Source organism: Lepidochelys kempii, chromosome 1, assembly GCF_965140265.1.
Source record: "Lepidochelys kempii isolate rLepKem1 chromosome 1, rLepKem1.hap2, whole genome shotgun sequence".
Classification (NCBI taxonomy): domain Eukaryota; kingdom Metazoa; phylum Chordata; order Testudines; family Cheloniidae; genus Lepidochelys; species Lepidochelys kempii.
This window is the reverse complement of record NC_133256.1, coordinates 211,522,486-211,541,036: the sequence shown is the minus strand read 5'-3', so window position 1 is coordinate 211,541,036 and position 18,551 is coordinate 211,522,486. Positions and strand designations below refer to the sequence as shown.

Sequence of the window (18,551 nt, the reverse complement as noted above, 5' to 3'; positions counted from 1 at the left end):
TGGGGTCCTTTTGAAAGATAAAAACAAGAACCAATCAACATCCCCATCCTCAAACTCACCCCATCTCTGAAGCCTTAGACCATCTATATGTGTTCTCTGTGTCTCTGCTCCACCCTACCCCCCTGCATTCTGCAAAAAGGAACCTTTTAGCCTTTCCTCTCATGTATATGGAGCAAAATCTAGGGTTTGTTTTTTGTTCTCCTCTTTCCCTTTTTAATATTTGTTTTCCTTTTTCATGTACATTTTTTTCTTTTGTTATTTTTTTCTGGGGAGGAAAGAATGAAAAAATACAAATGTTGTTATATTTCTGTTACAGTCTCCTGTTGTAACTTTGGACTGTTAAAACTATAATTTCCTGTTACGGTTGGAAATATGTGATGATATGTGCACAACTCAATAAAGCATATATTTTTTTTTTACAAAAAGCAGAATGAATTAATACTAGCCAAAGCTGGGGATGAGGAGGGGACTAAAAGGATTCTGTAAATACGTCTGTGGGAGAAGAAATACCATAGACAAAGAAGGCCCACTTACCAATGAGAGAATGGATGAAATTAATGATGACACCGAAATGGCTGAGATATCCTACTCCTTTTTATTTTAAATCTGCTTTCAATAAGAAAAATAAGTTTGGACATTTAGTAAATAAGGAAAACCTTACAAAATAGCTATTAAAATGATTAGGTTTATATTTAGAAAATTTAAATACATTATAAATATATATTACACTTGGAAACATTAACACATATTGTCTTGTCAATTTGCAATGCAGGGTTTAAAGGGAATTCTGCAGATAAACTTATTTTTGAAAATTATGGGAACCAGGAGAGGTATCAGAGGACTTGGCGGAGAATGCAAATGTAGTGCTGACCTTCAAAACAATAAACATTGGGGAACGATGCTGGCAATCATTACCCTGTAATGCCAGTTTCTGTCCATGATAAAATAACTGAGCAGATCTTGAGAGAAAAATCGCTCACTAAAGTTGTGAAGGTTTAACAGAGTCCTGAGAAAAAAGCATTGTTTATGAATAATGCAGGGTGCCGCACGAGCCTGATGGTTGTTATTTTTTAGAATTACAGAATTAGTGGATGGTAGTTGTAGATATGTTGAACTCTGGACACTAATAAAGCAATTAAACCCTGTGTTTTGTGAAATCGTATCTCAAATTCCAGTTGGATTGGATAGAAACAGTCATATGGATTGAAAACTGGCTGAAAAACTGTAACCAGAGGATGATGATAAGCAGAAAAGCATTGAGTTGCTGGGTATCTGTGTGTTGAGATGCCACAGGGCTTGGTTTGGGGCCTGGTCTTATTTAATCTGATCAAGAAGAAGTTGGTCATATAAATGAAATACACAGATGATACTAAATTAGAAGGAGCTGTGAATACCTGTGAGTACAGAGAAGTATTATAAAGTCATATAAAAATAAAGAGAGATTAGAAATATGGGCAGAAAAATAAGAAAACAAGATTCAACTTGGAAAGTTTATCTAGAATGGCTGGAGAATGACCTGAGACATACATAATGAATGGGAGGAAGAAGCTTGCAAAGAGACAACGGAGGCTGGAAATTACATACGTCTTTGCAATATGATATGACAGAAATACAGACTATTGCGATTTTGAGCTGTATGCACAAAGGCATCATATCGTGGAACAGGGAGGCCCTGTCTGTATGATCTCTGTGTTCAGTTTGGGGTATCACACTACCAGAAAGATGTGTCAAGGTGGTCACAGTTCAGACAAGAGCAACAGAAATGATACGGAGGGGCTGACTTATGGGGAGAATTGAAAAGAACTAAATCTGTGTGGCTGTGGTAAGAACAACATAAGGGGAGAACAACATAGTTGATGAGTATAAAAAACACAGAAGGAAAGGAATTATTTAGGGTGGTACTAAGAAGAATAACCTGTAGTGATGGAATGAAATTTAAAAAGTTTAGCCAAGCATATTGGGAAAACCTTCCCAGATAATTGTATTCGGCTATGGAATAGTTTCCCAGAGGGACTGATGGAGGTCCCAACCTTTTGCATGTTTGAAACTTGACTGGATACAGCAAGGGTAGATATGCTGTAGGGATCAACCCTGCATTGACCACCAGCAGATGGTGGGGACCTTAATAAGTCTATTCCATCCTTGACTTCTGTGCTTCTTTGATTCTGACCTCACACTGGGAAGCCTGGGAGACCCTTTCCTGCCTGCTTTGATTTCCCCTTTTCTTTGTGTCCCACAGTAAGAGGCGAGAGACCCCATATACAGACCGTCTGCAGCAGTACATCAGCACGCGGGGTAAGTGTTCACCAGGGATAGGTGGCAGGGAGAGTCTCTTCAGGGCTCACTCATGTCTGTTCCTCCCTGGGGCTTGGCTGTGATCATGGTTGGGCTATCTCTTCTTCCTCGTAGGGCTTGGGGTGAAGTATTACATTGACCCTTCGACCTACGAGGACCCCAATGAGGCTATTCGGGAATTTGCCAAGGAGATTGATGTGTCTTTTGTCAAGATTGAGGAGGTCATTGGATCAGGTAATGCAGGGAGAATGGCAAACCCCTCTTTATGGCCGATAGCTTTGCAACTCCTGGTGTGACTCAATCCTGACCCACATCACTGCTAGCCTCCATTGAGAATTAACCCCTACCCTACTTCCTGGAACAATATCAGTGCAGCTAGCCTGCATCCTGACCAGAATGCACCTTAACTTTAATCCCTAGCTTGGTCCAAAGCTGCGTCTAAAGCAGCATTGAAAAGGCCACCCCCAAATCCTTGGTTGACCCCCTGTTCTGTTTCAAACCTTAAAACACATCCTCGTTCAAATTGGAGCTTTGACCATGAATTTTATGCTAACCTGAACCCTAACACTAAACTGGGAGGAGTGATAGGGATAGGATACAGAGGGACCTAGACAAATTAGAGGGTTCAGCCAAAAGAAATCTGATGCAGTTCAACAAGGACAAGTGCAGAGTCCTGCACTTAGGACGGAAGAATCCCATGCACTGCTACAGACTAGGGACCGAGTGGCTAGGCAGCAGTTCTGCAGAAAAGGACCTAGGGGTTACAGTGGACGAGAAGCTGGATATGGGTCAACAATGTGCCCTTGTTGCCAAGAAGGCTAATGGCATTTTGGGCTTTATAAGTAGGAACATTGCCATCAGATCGAGGGACATGATTATTTCCCTCTATTGGGCATTGGTGAGGCCTCATCTGGAGTACTGTGTCCAGTTTTGGGCCCCACACTACAAGAAGGATGTGGAAAAATTGGAAAGAGTCCAGCGGAGGGCGACAAAAATGATTAGGGGGCTGGAGCACATGATTTATGAGGAGAGGCTGAGGAAACTGGGATTATTTAGTTTGCAGAAGAGAAGAATAAGGTGGGATTTGATAGCTGCTTTCAACTACCTGACAGAGGGTTCCAAAGAAGATAGATCTAGACTGTGCTCAGTGGTAGCAGATAATAGAACAAGGAGTAATGGTCTCAAGTTGCAGTGGGGGAGGTTTAGGTTGAATAGTAGGCAAAAACTTTTTCACTAGGAGGGTGGTGAAGCACTGGAATAGGTTACCTTGGGAGGTGGTATAATCTCCTTCCTTAGAGGTTTTTAAGGTCAGGCTTGAGAAAGCCCTGACTGGGATGATTTAGTTGGGGATTAGGTACTGCTTTGAGTAGGGGATTGGACTAGATGACCTCCTGAGGTCCCTTCCAACCCTGATATGCTATGATTCTAACCACTACCCTGGTCCTTGTTGGTCCCTGGGATCTTAACAGTAGACTGTTTTCCAGTCTATCCCTCACTAGGATCTCATGTTTCCCCATCTCATGCTAGCTGTGTTTTCTTCCTCCCTTGGCAGGAGAGTTTGGAGAGGTGTGTTTTGGGCGCCTGAAACCCCCGGGGAAGCGGGAGTACACAGTGGCCATCAAGACTCTGAAGTCAGGTTACACAGATGAGCAGCGGCGGGAATTTCTGAGTGAGGCCAGCATCATGGGGCAGTTTGAGCATCCCAATGTCATCCGCCTGGAGGGTGTGGTCACCAAGAGCCGACCCGTCATGATCGTCACAGAGTTCATGGAGAACGGCTCACTGGATTCCTTTCTCAGGGTATCCCAAGCTGGACTCTGCTCCATGCACCCGCACCTCTTTGTCACTGTCAGCTCCATCATTTAATCTCTCCATCCTCTTCTTCTCTATATCTGTCATATCTCAAGGCCAATTCCCTGGAGGTGTGATGGAGATAATGATGAGACACTGAATGGATCTCTCTGGGCCCAATGTGTCGAGAATCTTCCATCACTGGCCAGGTCACCCAGTGGGAGATGGGTAGACTGTTCCACCGTCCAATACAAACTCACTGATGAGAAATATTTCCTGATATCCAGGCTAAAATGCCCCACTCTGCTTCCTGTCCTGCAGTTACTATTAATCCTATCCCCCGAGGCCTCCTTAGGGATGTGGTTTTCAAGCTGTGCATTATAGGGCATTTTTAGGTGGTCCGTGGAGCTTCCTGTTGACCAAATAGTGGCTCTTCTGCCTTCAAGAAGTAAAGCTTCGTGCTAATTATAGCCTCTTAGAGTTTTCAGAGGTTTTTTGATCAACTAAATTAAAATAGAACTGAAGATGGATTTCTCTGCTCCTTGTGAGCTGCTTCACCTCTTTCTTTACCAGGTGTTTGATGATAATTTAACCACAGACAGATTTGCAGGTGATACTACAATTGGAAGCTTATACAGCACATAGAACCGAATTAGAGACCTGAAAGATCAGAGCAGAGAGGGCTGCAGGTCGCTCTTTTTTCCTGTAGCCTGGTCATCTAGCTGCTACAGAGATGATGGAGGATCAGGAGTTGGAGGCTAGAAGAGAAAATGTCCCCAAGATTAGATGTATCTTCAGAAGTGGGTCTCCAGTATGAAACTGTTTGCGATCTATTGCCTTAAACTCCCCTCTCCTTCCTTGGTGTTTACACTTGTATGGTCCCTGTAGGTGGTTCTGTCTTTCCTAAATTTGGCTGAACATAGACATATTTAGTTCTTTTAACTAACTTCATAATCCCTCCTGCTCCAATCCCTCATTGTTGCTTTTCTCTGCTGGCTGTAATGCCTGTGTCCACTGAGGCCTGAATCTTCTGGGTGTGTCTCTTCTGTCTGCAGCAACGAGAAGGACAGTTTAGCATGCTGCAGCTGGTGGGGATGCAGCGGGGGATCGCAGCTGGCATGCGTTACCTCTCGGACATGAACTATGTCCACCGTGACTTGGCTGCCCGTAACATCCTGGTCAACAGCAACCTGGTGTGCAAGGTGTCTGACTTTGGTTTGTCCCGCTTCCTGGAAGATGATGCCTCAAACCCCACCTATACTGGGGCCCTGGTGAGTTACTGGTGGGGAAACTGGGCTTATACTGTGACTGCCCTGCACAGGCCTGTCCTCCACTCACTGTTAATTCTTTATACAAATCTTGTGTGTGCTCCTCTTACCTATAGAACAGGCAGTATCTCGGGGACAAGATACCAGGAATGGGGTACAGCATCTTCCACCCCAAGTGCACCACTTCCAGCTCAGCCTCAGATTGAAAAGACTGGAGGGATTGGGAATGGGGTGTAGAACCTTTCACCTTGAGGTCATCAGTTTTAACCTAGCCCCAGTCAGATAGTGACTGACAACTGCAGCCATGTAATCAGCTGTACAAAATGAGCTGGTGAGCTCAGAACATTGCCATGTGGGGTAAGGGTGCACATTCCAAACCCCATCAGCTGCAGTGTGCTGGCCAGCTCAGCAGAGAGGCTGAGCACTGAACTCCTCTCCTGCCTCTGGGGTGCATGGGGTAAGTGCTATACCCAAAACACTTGCCAAAAAACCTTGTACAGCACCTATGAGCAATACCTAAACCAGCCATTATATATGTAGAGCTCAGACCCGCCCTGGGCTCCCTGCAAGAGAGAGGGACTGGAGCCATCATCCTCTGTGCAGGGCTCAGAGGAGGATCCACTAGTTGGGTGGTGAGATGGGGATCAGATTAATGTGCTTTGAGCAAGAGCCAGCAGCTGAGTGGCTTTGAATATTTTGTCAGTTGGGGAGAGTCAGGCCAGAAGAGAAAGGGATGAAAAGCTGATCAAGTACATTTGTCTCTGGTGTTGGACGCTGGGATTTTCAAAGGAATCTAAGGACTTCAAGTGCCTGACTCCTATTGATGTTCAATAGGATTTGAGCACCTTCGACGCCAGTGAAAAATCCAACCATAAGGGTTAAACTTCATTAGACAATTGGATTTTCAGCAATCACAGGTTGGATTCTGCTCTCATCCATACCATGGGACAAGGTGGGGATCTGAGCATGACTAATTTAACCCCAAAACAACCAACAAAATATCATTGTTCTGTCCTGGCGCCACATTCTCTGGGATGGGCTGGGTGCTGGGATCTGGGCTCAGCCATTCAATGAAGTCTGTTCCTTGGATTCTCCAGGCCTCACAAGCGCTCTGCTTTCTCCTCCTCTCCCTCTGCTCTTCAGGGTGGCAAGATCCCCATCCGCTGGACTGCTCCTGAAGCCATCCAGTACCGCAAGTTCACATCCTCCAGCGATGTCTGGAGCTATGGCATCGTCATGTGGGAGGTGATGTCGTATGGCGAGAGGCCTTACTGGGACATGTCTAATCAGGATGTAAGTTCTGGTTGGGCAGGAATGTATGTGTCTCTCTGCTCTCACTGATGTCCCTCCTGAAGGTGGAACAGGCCCAGATACATCTCAGTGGCTGAAGCCAGTGTTTCCCAGGTCTTATCGTGGCATGTTTCTTCCTTTGCTGCAGGTAATTAATGCTATTGACCAGGACTATCGCCTGCCACCACCCCCAGACTGCCCCACTGTCTTGCACCTTCTCATGCTTGACTGCTGGCAGAAGGAGCGGGTTCAGAGGCCCAAATTCGAGCAGATAGTCAGTGCTCTAGACAAGATGATCCGCAAGCCATCCGTGCTTAAAGCCACCGGCACAGGGAGCAGCAGGTGAGATGGGCCATGGGCAGAAAGCAGGTGAGGTGTGGCTGGGGTGCTAGGCTAGGACCATGAGCAGAAGAAGCAGGGGAGATCTGAGACTGGGATCAATTATGAATTAAAAAGGGCATGTGTGTGTGTGTGTGAAGATGGAACCAGTGCCTAGTGCACTTTACAAATGGGATTAGGGGTGATCTTGGTGATGGGAGTGTGGGGGCTAAGTATAAGGGGAGAGGAATCTCTGCAGCAGGGCAGCCAGTGTTAGGGGTGAGCATGAAATGGGGGACCTTGCAGATGAAGGGAGGGGAATACCTGTGGTGGGTACATCGGGGATTAGGGGTGAGCAGAGGAAGGAGGACCCAGACTGTGGAGAAAAGGAAATCTTTACTTAAATCTGGAATTAGAAATGTGTCTCGCATACGATATTTTCCCATCTGCATTTCCCAGCCTGTTGGAACCAGATGCAGGAGGTCAGCAGAGGGGATGTCTCTGGGGATAGATGCAGCCAGGATTAGATGGCTCCAGAGTGGATGACGGAAACACGTCCTGCTGGCCTGGAGGGATTTTCCCGTGGGTTTTAAACCTCGGCCCAGCACAGCACAGTGCAAGGCTGGGGGAGGGGAGGAGTGCGTGCTTGTGCTCAGTTTATTAAACACCAATATAGAAAGAGACTTTTAGCCTTGGGACAGATTCAAAAGGCAGGAAAAGCAGAAAATCTCATTTATATACCGTGGTTTCTTTAGCCTTTGGCTGCTGCTTACTCCTGTTCCCTTTGATGAGGGAAAGTGTTGGAGCCTAAAAGAGCCACTCTATATGTGTGAGATAACTGCTAAAGGGCTGTTCTAAGGGGAGTAGCTCAGAGAGGGAGAGCTCGTCCACAACTGGGGAGACATAGGGAGTGACTTCACCAGCCCCATCTCCCCAGTTTTGGAAAGCCACCCCAGCTCCAAGGGGTCTTCACCCAAACAGTAAGGCAAGATCCAGCAAGTGCCGGAGAGTCTGGGACAACTGGGGATGCTTGTCCAGAGGGATTCATGATGGAGCGCGATTAGGGCGGGACTGTCACCTGTTTAGCAGGGTGAGTTGGGTTGGGTGCTTTTAAGGGAAATGGAAGATGCTTGTAAGAGAGAGCCTGGGCACCAGGCAGGAACTTGTGGAGATGCTGGGGCATGGTGAAGGGATATCAGTGTCTATCCTTATTCCTTGCTGCTCTGGTGTTGTCCCCCTTCCTTTCTGCTCTCCTCTGGACTCAGTATTGTAATTGGCTGGTAAGCATTGGTCATGTGAACTTTTAGCACTTAAGTTCCCTCTTCTTTTGCAGACCATCCCAGCCCCTGCTGAGCAACTCACCCCCAGACTTCCCCTCACTCACCAGTTCCCATGAATGGCTGGATGCCATCAAGATGGGCCGCTACAAGGAGAATTTTGACCAGGCCGGACTGACCACCTTCGATGTCATCTCACGTATGACACTGGAGTAAGTAAAGTTGGGATGGAGCAGAGGATGCTGGGTGCTGAGGGCTTCCGCCTAAGGAGAAACTTCCAGAGTGGAAGAGGAGCTAGGAGATAAGGAGTAGGGACTCTTCAAAGGATACACACAGAGGTAATGGAGGGGCAGTTCACAGCAGGGCAACTGCCATCTAACATCCTTTTAGGCCCTTTCTACCCTCGAAGTACAACTGCGTATTTGTAACCAGCTCTGACACTCATCTGACCCGAGTAAAACACACACAAGGGAGTTGTGCCCACACAGCCACTTTTTCCACACCAGGATTATGTGTGGGACATGTTTGTGCATCAGCCGCCACACCACTGCACAACTGAATTTGCATCAGTGCATTCTGGGAAAACCTGGGCTGCTGCTGTCCCATAGTACCCCAGCAGGAGGGCAGGAACACAGAGCGACACCAGCAGCTCATGGGACAGTGCACTCTGGGATCTCCATCCACACTGAGAGCTGGGAAGGAGGAGGACCAGCCAGACCAGGCACACGGCACAGTCAGAGGGTGTCTATCTACAAAGCAGAAATACTGTGCTGTTTGGGAGACAACTACCTGCCAGGCTAGACCTGTGGCAGCACCATCGGTACTAACCATGCTGGCTGTGACATAAACCATGTTTAGTGCCAACCATGCCACAAATTGGGTTAAAAGTGGGTAACAGTGAAGACAAAGACAGAGCCAGAGAAAGGGAAGTGACACTGAGGAAGTGGGTTGGGACAGTTCAGAACAGGAGCCCCATCTTTACCATGCACCCTTTCTCTCACAGAGATATCCAGCGCATTGGGATCACCCTGGTTGGTCACCAGAAGAAGATTCTCAACAGCATCCAGCTCATGAGAGTTCACTTGAACCAGCTCGAACCAGTGGAGGTCTGAGGTTTAGACCATTCTCCCACCTCCAAACTCCAGGAAGGGAATTCAGAGGGATTTTCACTATCAATGGGAGCAAGCGAGGAGCTCCCTGGAGACTTTGTGCAGAGAGAGAGAGTGGGCATTAAATGTCCCATGCCACCAAACCAAACCCTTGCAGTGATTTGACTGCAATGCTACAGAACTTGTGCCATTCAGATGTGGGTGATCTTGTACATTGGGGAAGGACTGGGGGAAGAGGGAGCTACTGTAATGTGGGGAGGAGCTGGAAGATAATTTGGACAGATCAGACACACCTGCTGCCTCTTCTCTGCCAGCAGATGGGATCAAAAACATTACAAAGCTGTCATTGGACTGTGTCTGCAGCTGGGAGCCTATCAAAGCCACACAGACATTTTTCACCCTGAACCAGGCAAAATAAAGGCAGAGGAAAGTTACATTTTTTTTCTAAAAGAAAATAGTCCAGGTGTGTGAGGTTCTTTCTCAGGTACTATGGGGATTGGGCAGGCCAGCCACCTGCCATCCTCGGCTTGATGGGGAGCTGGAGCACCAAGTGGGGATACATTATGTAACAGAAGATGGGGTGAGTGACCTGGTTACTGCTGTGCTTTCCTGTTCCAGGGAAGGGCTGGGAAGGCAACAGTGAGGTCAGAGCTCCACACCGCTTCGTGGCAGGCAACAGTGGGGCCTTGAGTCTGCACCATGGTCCCAGCGGATGGGAGGGGAACATATTCACTGGTGCCTGGGGTGGGGAAGGGAATCAGGTGGTCCCTGGATCCACACTGCTCCATTTCCCGAGTTGGGAAGGGTGGCTGAGCAGAGATTCCTGGATCCCCGCTGCTGGGCTCTGGCCATTCAAGGGGGAGCAGAGGATTCTGGTTCTAGGGATCACAGAGGAAGGGAGGAGATCAGAGCCTTTAGACTCCCGCTGATAGATGGTTCTGGTTCCATTCCAGTCCCTGTTGGGAAGGAGAGACCTAGGTTCTGATTCCACACCACTTTGCACCCAAGAGGCGCAGGGGCTTCTGATTCGCTTCCCACGCCATTATGGACATTGGGGAAGGTGACAGAGTGACCTCTTGGAGCAGAAGGTTCTTTCTTCGCTGACTCCAGTTGGCCCCCCAGAGCAGAGGCGAAAATGAAATAAACACAGACCAGAGAAGGGGAGTGTGTGGAGGATTTTAGTGGGAGGAAATTGAACTCCATGCAGGCCATTTGATCACCATGGATCGACATACACATTTAGCACCTTTCATAATCCCCCATCAAGAAGGGACCAACCAAGATCAATCAGCCATGGCCTACAACCAGAGGAAGTAACCAGTCCCAACCAATCATATCTCTGATCTTTAAACAGCAGGGAGAGCTCCCAGGGAATGCATACTCTGGAACTCACCATAAAATCCATTATCTGGCAGTAAAACAAAGTCACTCTAGCATGACGAAGTCTACAGGAGGCAAGTTGTGTGTCTCCTTCTGATAGGCTAGTACTTGCCTGCTGACACATCTTCACCCTGGGTAAGGGGCAGGGCCTTTGGGAGCCAAGAGAAGACATGTGGGTGCCTCTGTACAGATCTATATTAAAGGGTGAAGCTGAGCCCAGATTTCAGGGCTTTATAGAAGCACTGAGGCATGGGTGAGCAGAACACCTCAGGGGCCTTGTACCAACAAGTCTTCTCTGGTGCCTCTGCAGGATGAGATGTCCTGACCCATCCATACCCCTCTGCTAGCCCCCTGGAGTACAGCCTACCATTCTATAGCAAACCACTTCCCAACACCCAGGCCTGGGGGTGGAGTTTGAAAGGCAGGGCTGTTGTAGACATTAACCCTGCGTGGGCTGAAGTCCTGTGGTCAGCTAAGCAGCTGAGAGGAGGGCAGGAATCCATTTCTTTAAAGGTAACAGACTGACAGCTGGACTCAGAAAGGGACTGGAGGAGATTTCTTTTAAAGGAGGAGGTCTACATTACTCCAAGTAAAATTCACAGTTCAGACCCTTCAATGCACTGAAATAGTAAAATATATTAATTTATCTTTAACAGAGGGAGCGAGAGAGAAAACTCCTGATTCAAATGTAAATAAAACTAAATACAAAAATAATCCAGGGGCCCTTTGAGCTGGGGGGTAGGGTTGGGGGACAAGAGAGTCACAGCAGCACAAAGACAGTCAGAGGATAAAGAAGCATCAGCGCTGGAACCCGTCAGCAAGCCCATGCCTAGAAAAGCTCTCTGTTGCTTGCCAAAGTGTCGGGGAATTCAGAGCACAACCTGATCCAGATTTACACCCGCTATGCTTGCCAGCCAAATCTACACCGTCTGAGACCAAACTCGCACCTTCAGTGCCAAAAACACAGACATCACCATGGGATGCTAAGGAGACGCTCCAGTCGCTACCACTGCCATGGTAGCAGACGCACCTTCCACATGCCTCCACCTGAGGGCACTGCTACATGTTTGCACTAGTGAATATACTTTAGCAGTACTGCCATCTGTGTGAGGAATCGGACATTTTTCCTCTTGAATGGGTTGGTGGGGAAGAAGTTAGTGAGTGTTTACATTCCTGCAATGGGTGACCAGCCCCATGTCCTCACACGCTCCAGGCACTCCATTTAGCCCCACAGAGAGCTGCTGTGGAGTGAGCCGTCCACACGGGAGTGCAGGCAATAGGACATTCACTACTGCAAGGTGTCCATGCCGGAACGTGGCCTTTACCACTGGCAGGAGAGAGGGATCACTCACTGCAAGGAGGCAGATGAGCTGTCACTCAGACATGGTAGACCTCCTCTTCCTTCTCCATGGCAAGGTTGACATGGCCGTACAGCTGGCCTAGGGTGCTGTGCCTCAGGATGTCCCAGCCATGACTGGAGCTCCTCCGGGACAGGCTTGGCGACACAGCTGGAGTGCTGCAAGGAGTCTTCTTCCTGTACGGAGCCTCCATGTCCTTCTCATCCTCCAGCTCCTGTTTCTTCTGTGAGTACTTGTCAAAGTCTTCTGTGATCTGGGACTTAAATGCTTCCATGTAGCGGTGCATCTTGTGCTGCCTGCCTTCGCATCGGTCTTCCACCCTGTAGGCAGGATGAGAACAAAGTCAGTCAAGACCAGTGTGCTAGGAATACCTACATCTCACACTTTTCAGCCCCAAGCCAAAGCAGAAGCCAAACCAACTAGGCCTCTCCTACCAATGCAATGTCTCCCTCTCTCCAAAAGAACTACACTACACTACAGGCCTGAGCCACTGCAGTCAGGGGAAAAATCTTACTTTCGTGTTACATGATGATCTCTCACCTAGCAGTGGGAACTGACACAGAGAGGTAACTCTCCATGCTCCACCTCCCCTGCAATAGCAGCCGCTGCAAGAGCAGAATGGAAAGCAAATTATTGCCTGACCTCCCTCCATCTGGTGCTTTTAGTACACAATGCATAAGTCACCTGTGGAATTCATTTGCACAAGATCTCATTGGGGCAAAGACCTGAGAAGGATTCAGGAAAGCATTCTGCATTTCTGTGAGTAATGAAAACAGCCACAGTTCCATTAGCAAGGATAAAATACTATGAGGGTTATAAAACCCTTCTGCTTTGGAGAACAAGCCAAATTCCAGCAGGCTGGCTCAAGGAAGGAACTTCCCCTAAGGACCAACTATTTCATAATTACCCATGCTGGGGTTCCTTACGCCTGCCTCCGAGGTTCGTGTTACTGGGTCCTGTCAGAGACAGGATACTAGATTAGCTGGATCTGCGCCAGTCTGGCAATTCCTGGGTCCTGCTGCCGAAAACCAGAGCAGGCAGCAAGTGCCCTCCCCCTCTGGTCTCTCTGCCGACATAGATATTGAGTCAGTGTGCATCCACTGTCTCACCCAAGCAACAGTTTGTTTACCTCAAAGGCAAGGCCTTTCCCACAAGCTTTCCAAGGCAAGGAGCCACTGGTGCTAGGCTTTTGTATCTGTTCCTGGAGGGGAAGGAAGGTGGTGGCAATCTGAGCAGTGCAGAGTGCAGACGTTCTCTCTCCTAAAAACCCAGCTGGGAGTGGGCAAATGGCATGGCCTGCAGCCTAGGGGCAACGCTAGTGCACTATGGCAGCTCTGCATTAGGGCTGGAGGGCAAGGGATCAGTTAGTGTCTGCCTACATTTTGCTAGGAGCATCCCTTCTTCCTAGCCCATTAACCCTCTGGCTGATGCAGGGTCACAGAGAGCCTGTCTGTCCCTTCACACAGATATCTCCAGTGTTCAGGAATCTCAGGAAATAAAGGAGCGGCTGTAGCTCCTTGAATCCCACACCATGAGCCCTACTGAGCTGCAAAAAAGGCTCTGGGGCATGGAGGGAGATGAAGAGGAGTACCAAGGAGTCTAGCAATAACTGAGGGATGGGTATGGAGTTACCCTCACTGTTACGGTTTTTAGTTATGCTGGAGTTATTGATTTAATCAGCAGCCTGGAGTGACTGGGTTAGCGGAGTGATTGGAGTAGCTGCTGATGAGTTGTCACTCAAGCTGTTACATCCTCACTGCATCACTAGCTCAAGATCACTCGACCTTCAACCCAACCCAACCAGCACTGCTTAATTTGAGCTAGAGATTTTTGTTTGTGGACAGGAGGGAAGTTAAGGGTAACCAATAGAGCTCTCAAGTGATTTAAAAAATTAATCGTGATTAATCACACTGTTAAACAATAACAGAATACCATTTAAATATTTTTGGATGTTTTCTACATTTTCAAATATATTGATTTCAGTAACAACACAGAATACAAAGCGTACACTGCTCACTTTATATTTATTTTTGACTACAAGTATTTGCTCTGTAAAAAAACAAAAAAATTGTATTTTTCAATTCAGCTAATACAAGTAGTGTAGTGAAATCTCTTTATCATTAAAGTTTAACTTACAAATGTAGAATTACGTACAAAAAAAACTGCACTGAAAATAAAACAATGTAAAATTTTAGAGCCTGCAAGTCCACTCAGTCCTACTTCTTGGTCAGCCAATCACTCAGACATACAAGTTTGTTTACATTTGCAGGAGATAATGCTGCCTGCTTCTTGTTTGCAATGCCACCTGAAAGTGAGAACAGGCATTCTCATGGCACTGTTGTAGCCAGCATCGCAAGATATTCACGTGCCAGATGCACTAAAGATTCATCTGTCCCTTCACACTTCAACCATCATTCCAGGGGACACGCGTCCATGCTAATGAGAGGTTCTGCTCGATAACAATCCAAAGCAGTGCAGACCGACGCATGTTCATTTTCATCATTTGAGTCAGACGCCACCAGCAGAAGGTTGATTTTCTTTTTTGGTGGTTTGGGTTCTGTAGTTTCCGCAATGGAGTGTTGCTCTTTTAAGAATTCTGAAAGCATGCTCCACACCTCGTCCCTCTCAGATTTTGGAAGGTTCTTCAGATTCTTAAACCTTGGGTCAAGTGCTGTAGCTTTCTTTAGAAATCTCACATTGGTACGTTTGCGTTTTCTCAGATCTGCAGTGAAAGTGTTCTAAAAATGAACAACGTGCTGGGTCATCATCCGAGACTGCTATAACATGAAATATATGGCAGAATGCATGTAAAATAGAGCAGGGGACATACAATTCTCCTCCAAGGAGTTCAGTCACAAATGTAATTAACGCATACTTTTTTTAATGATCATCATCAGCATGGAAGCATGTCCTCTGGAATGGTGGCCAAAGCATGAAGGGGTATACAAATGTTTTGCTTATCTGGCATGTAAATACCTACAAAAGTGCCATGCAAATTCCTGTTCTCACTTTCTGGTGACATTGTAAATAAGAAGCGGGCAGCATTATATCCTGGAAAGGTAAACAAACTTGTTTGTCTTAGCAACTGGCTGAACAAGAAGTAGGGCTGAATGGACTTGCAGGCTCTGAAGTTTTACATTGTTTTGTTTTTGAGTGCAGGTATGTAACAAAAAAATCTACATTTGTAAATTGCAGTTTTGTGACAAAGAGATTGCACTACAGTACTTGTATGAGGTGAATTGAAAAATATTATTTTTTTGTTTATCATTTTTACAGTGCAGATATTTATAATAAAAAATAATATACACTTTGATTTCAATTACAACACAGAATATACATGAAAATGTAGAAAAAATCCAAAATATTTAATAAATTTCAATTGATATTCTATTGTTTAACAGTGCAATTAAAACTGCGATTAATCGTGATTTTTTTTAGTTAGTCACATGAGTTAACTGCGATTAATCGACAGCTCTAGTAACGAGTTATAACTCAAGCTAACTGTGATGTGAAGACACACCCTTAGTCTCTGTCGGTACCATCATTATCTACTGTATATACAGTTATGGGATCTCAATGGGATTAAATGCTTCACAAAAAGTTATCCTTGTGCACACAAATGGAGCTAAATTTATAGCTAGGTTTTGGGTCTGGAAGGAACTGGCCCTTCCCTGGTAGGGGAATACCAACAGGGACCTTGAGGGAAGGGAGCACTGAGTCATGCACACAGATGTGTGCAGTAGGTATCCGGCATGGTCAATTTCTCTTGATCATACAGCACTCTAGGAACTGGTGGACTGTCATTGATGGATAGCCCGGCAGAGTAACACCTACAGTCATGCAGCATAATCCTTCATGTTCCAGCCCAGCACCTCCCCCCAAGATTTTACACTATGCTCCAGCACTCAGGGGGTCACAGTGCTCTGAGCATGAGGCTGTTCCGCTTCAGTGTTGCTTTAATTGCTGTATGGAACTGATGTGAAATCTCTGTGCCCATTGCTGCAGGCCATGCCCCTGCAAGTCTTGGACAGTAGGGAGAAATTACTCCCCCTTATGCTCTGCTGCATGAAGTGCAGAGAGGAGGGTGCTATACTTAAGTGTACTGGAAAAGCCCAGTGGCTCAGTTATTGCACATTTCTTTTCTAGCAGTTGCTGATGCTGGATCCTATCTCAAACAGCTCCTGATTGAGCTATACAATATTATGAGGGGGGATTTCTTCCTGACTTTCCTAACTGCTGATTAGCTTATTCCTTGAAGAAATGAAGATGGATGCCCAGTGTGAACCATTCCCTAACTAATCTAACTACAGATACTGCTCCTATACTGGCAGCCACTATGGTTTCAGGCACTTGTGTAGTGCAGTTTGGAGTAAGCCCAAAGTCAGCAACTGGAACCCCCTTGCTATTCAGCTTCACAGAGCAGGTCTATTCTGACAGTGACTCTATGGCATCATGGGCCTCAGAGACTCCTGATCAAATGCACTCAGTTTACCAGTAAAAGGCCATTTGTTTCTGACAGTCTCTCTTAGCCTAGAATCTAATGACCAGATTTTTCAAGGTATCTAAAGATGCAGGTAATGACCTAGTGAGATTTTCAAGTGCATCATTTCAAGGCACCTAGACTCTTTTGAAAATCCCACTAAGCCACTACCTGCATCTTTAGGCACCTAAATACATTTTTCAGTCTGGCCCTGAGAGTCAAGATGGGCTCTTTCCATCTCACACACATCATCACCTGAAATAAAGGCTCTGCAGGTCATATTAAGCTCTCAGTTCTACCTGGGCAACCCACATGCCTCCATGCTTTATCTCTTGTGTCATCTGTGCAACCCTATTGTAATCAGTACGTTTGCACAGATGTAACAGATTGACACTTAATGAACAATTCTGTTAATGCTGCACCAGAAGGAATAGGTTCCAATTCCCTCTCTCTGAACTGTGTTGGTTCTGCAAACAACCAGGAGTAAAAAGCAATGAAAACTTATTTTAGCCATAAGTCAGCAAATCTGATAGATACCAGAGTCAGATATGCTGAGTGATAAAGGCAGTTTTTACATAGTTAATTTTCTGAGCAGAACCTTCAACTTAATGTTGTCTTATCAAAAGAACCTTAATTATAATGGGTGCATAATAGCTTCTGTAATACTGAAAGTTGCAAAACAGTTGCCATTATAATCCGCTGTTTTCACATGCTCATAACTTTCCAAAACGATTCACCTTCAGGGCTGCTGTAATTTTCCAAGCTTAAAAAGAAAAGGAGGACTTGTGGCACCTTAGAGACTAACCAATTTATCTGAGCATAAGCTTTCATGAGCTACAGCTCACTTCATCGGATGCATACTGTGGAAAATACAGAAGATGTTTTTATACACACAAACCATGAAAAAATGGGTGTTTATCTCTACAAAAGGTTTGCTCTCCCCCCACCCCACTCTCCTGCTGGTAATAGCTTATCTAAAATGATCACTGTCCTTACAATGTGTATGATAATCAAGGTGGGCCATTTCCAGCACAAATCCAGGTTTTCCAAGCTTAGGCTCTGTGTGGATGTGTTTTTGTTGTTGTTTTGGTTTTGCTTTTGTTTTGAAAAGTTAAAACAAAATCCCTTCAGCTGTTTTCAAATTCAGCCAGGATGGGGAAAAAAAACAAACAAAAAAAACTTGTTTCCCTTCCTCCCCCCTTTAAAAAAGCCCCACACATTATTTCCTTTGGAGAGCTGCAGCAAAAATAGCAGTGGCTTGAAACTTGGCCTGGATGAAGTCTGCACTGAGAACTAGTGTCTTTACTTGTTTGGAGAAATATTAATTTTAATTAACAAAAGGTTATGACTGTTTCCAAACAGTATCCAACGCCCAGTAGAAACTGTATCAAACCTGCCCAATATTTACTTGATTAGAAAACTACTTTTTGTTAATTAAAAATATGTCAAGACTGTTTGAAAATTGAATCAGACACACCCACTAGAAAACCAGGTGCCAGCTTAGATATGCACCGTAGGCAACTTCTTAACTGTGTACACGTGGAAACTTGCACATTTAAAATGTTTCTCATTTGAACTGCTGAACTCTCTTCCCAGAGAGATCTAAACATTAAGTTAACATTGAAGACAGTTGGTTTGGTAGTTTTTAAGCTTCAAAAGTTGTCAGGGAACCCTGAGTCCACGCTCCTTCCCCCTCACTCATAGTACAAACTGGTACATGCATGCGTGCAGAGGACAATGAGCTCCTTTCCTCGTGGAAGGGATGGGATCTGGGGGGGACATTTAAGGCTGCATATCTGGAAGCACTGCTCAACAGTGAGACAGCACTGCCTAACAGCTCATTCCCCTCTATTCGACATTGGTGAGGCCTCACTGTCCAGCTTTTATTACTTGAGTCATTTATAAGCTGAACTGCACAACAATGGAAGATAGACTGCATTGGGTGGGTGGGAGCTGGACTAGGTGTGAGCTCACAGCCTTTTCCA

At 46.0% G+C, this 18,551-nt stretch overlaps 2 protein-coding genes across 6 annotated transcripts in view; one reads left to right on the top strand and one right to left on the bottom strand.

Annotated features, from left to right (window-relative positions):
• LOC140898617 (ephrin type-B receptor 5) overlaps window positions 1-9,803 on the top strand; it is a 138,787-nt gene extending 128,984 nt beyond the window's left edge. For 2 of the 3 annotated variants that reach the window (XM_073312682.1, XM_073312690.1), the window contains 8 exons: window positions 2,240-2,295; window positions 2,410-2,529; window positions 3,848-4,095; window positions 5,142-5,357; window positions 6,498-6,647; window positions 6,793-6,986; window positions 8,296-8,451; window positions 9,243-9,803. In XM_073312682.1, the coding sequence (XP_073168783.1) occupies window positions 2,240-2,295; window positions 2,410-2,529; window positions 3,848-4,095; window positions 5,142-5,357; window positions 6,498-6,647; window positions 6,793-6,986; window positions 8,296-8,451; window positions 9,243-9,351 (1,249 nt within the window). In that variant the 3' untranslated portion in view covers window positions 9,352-9,803. Of the gene's footprint in view, window positions 1-429; window positions 2,331-2,409; window positions 2,530-3,847; window positions 4,096-5,141; window positions 5,358-6,497; window positions 6,648-6,792; window positions 6,987-8,295; window positions 8,452-9,242 lie in introns of those variants that run through there. The other variant, XM_073312699.1, reaches the window with a different exon arrangement.
• LOC140898625 (transient receptor potential cation channel subfamily V member 6-like) overlaps window positions 666-18,551 on the bottom strand; it is an 87,820-nt gene continuing 69,934 nt past the window's right edge. For 2 of the 3 annotated variants that reach the window (XM_073312712.1, XM_073312719.1), the window contains one exon: window positions 666-12,406. In XM_073312712.1, the coding sequence (XP_073168813.1) occupies window positions 12,106-12,406 (301 nt within the window). In that variant the 3' untranslated portion in view covers window positions 666-12,105. Of the gene's footprint in view, window positions 12,407-14,230; window positions 14,825-18,551 lie in introns of those variants that run through there. The other variant, XM_073312728.1, reaches the window with a different exon arrangement.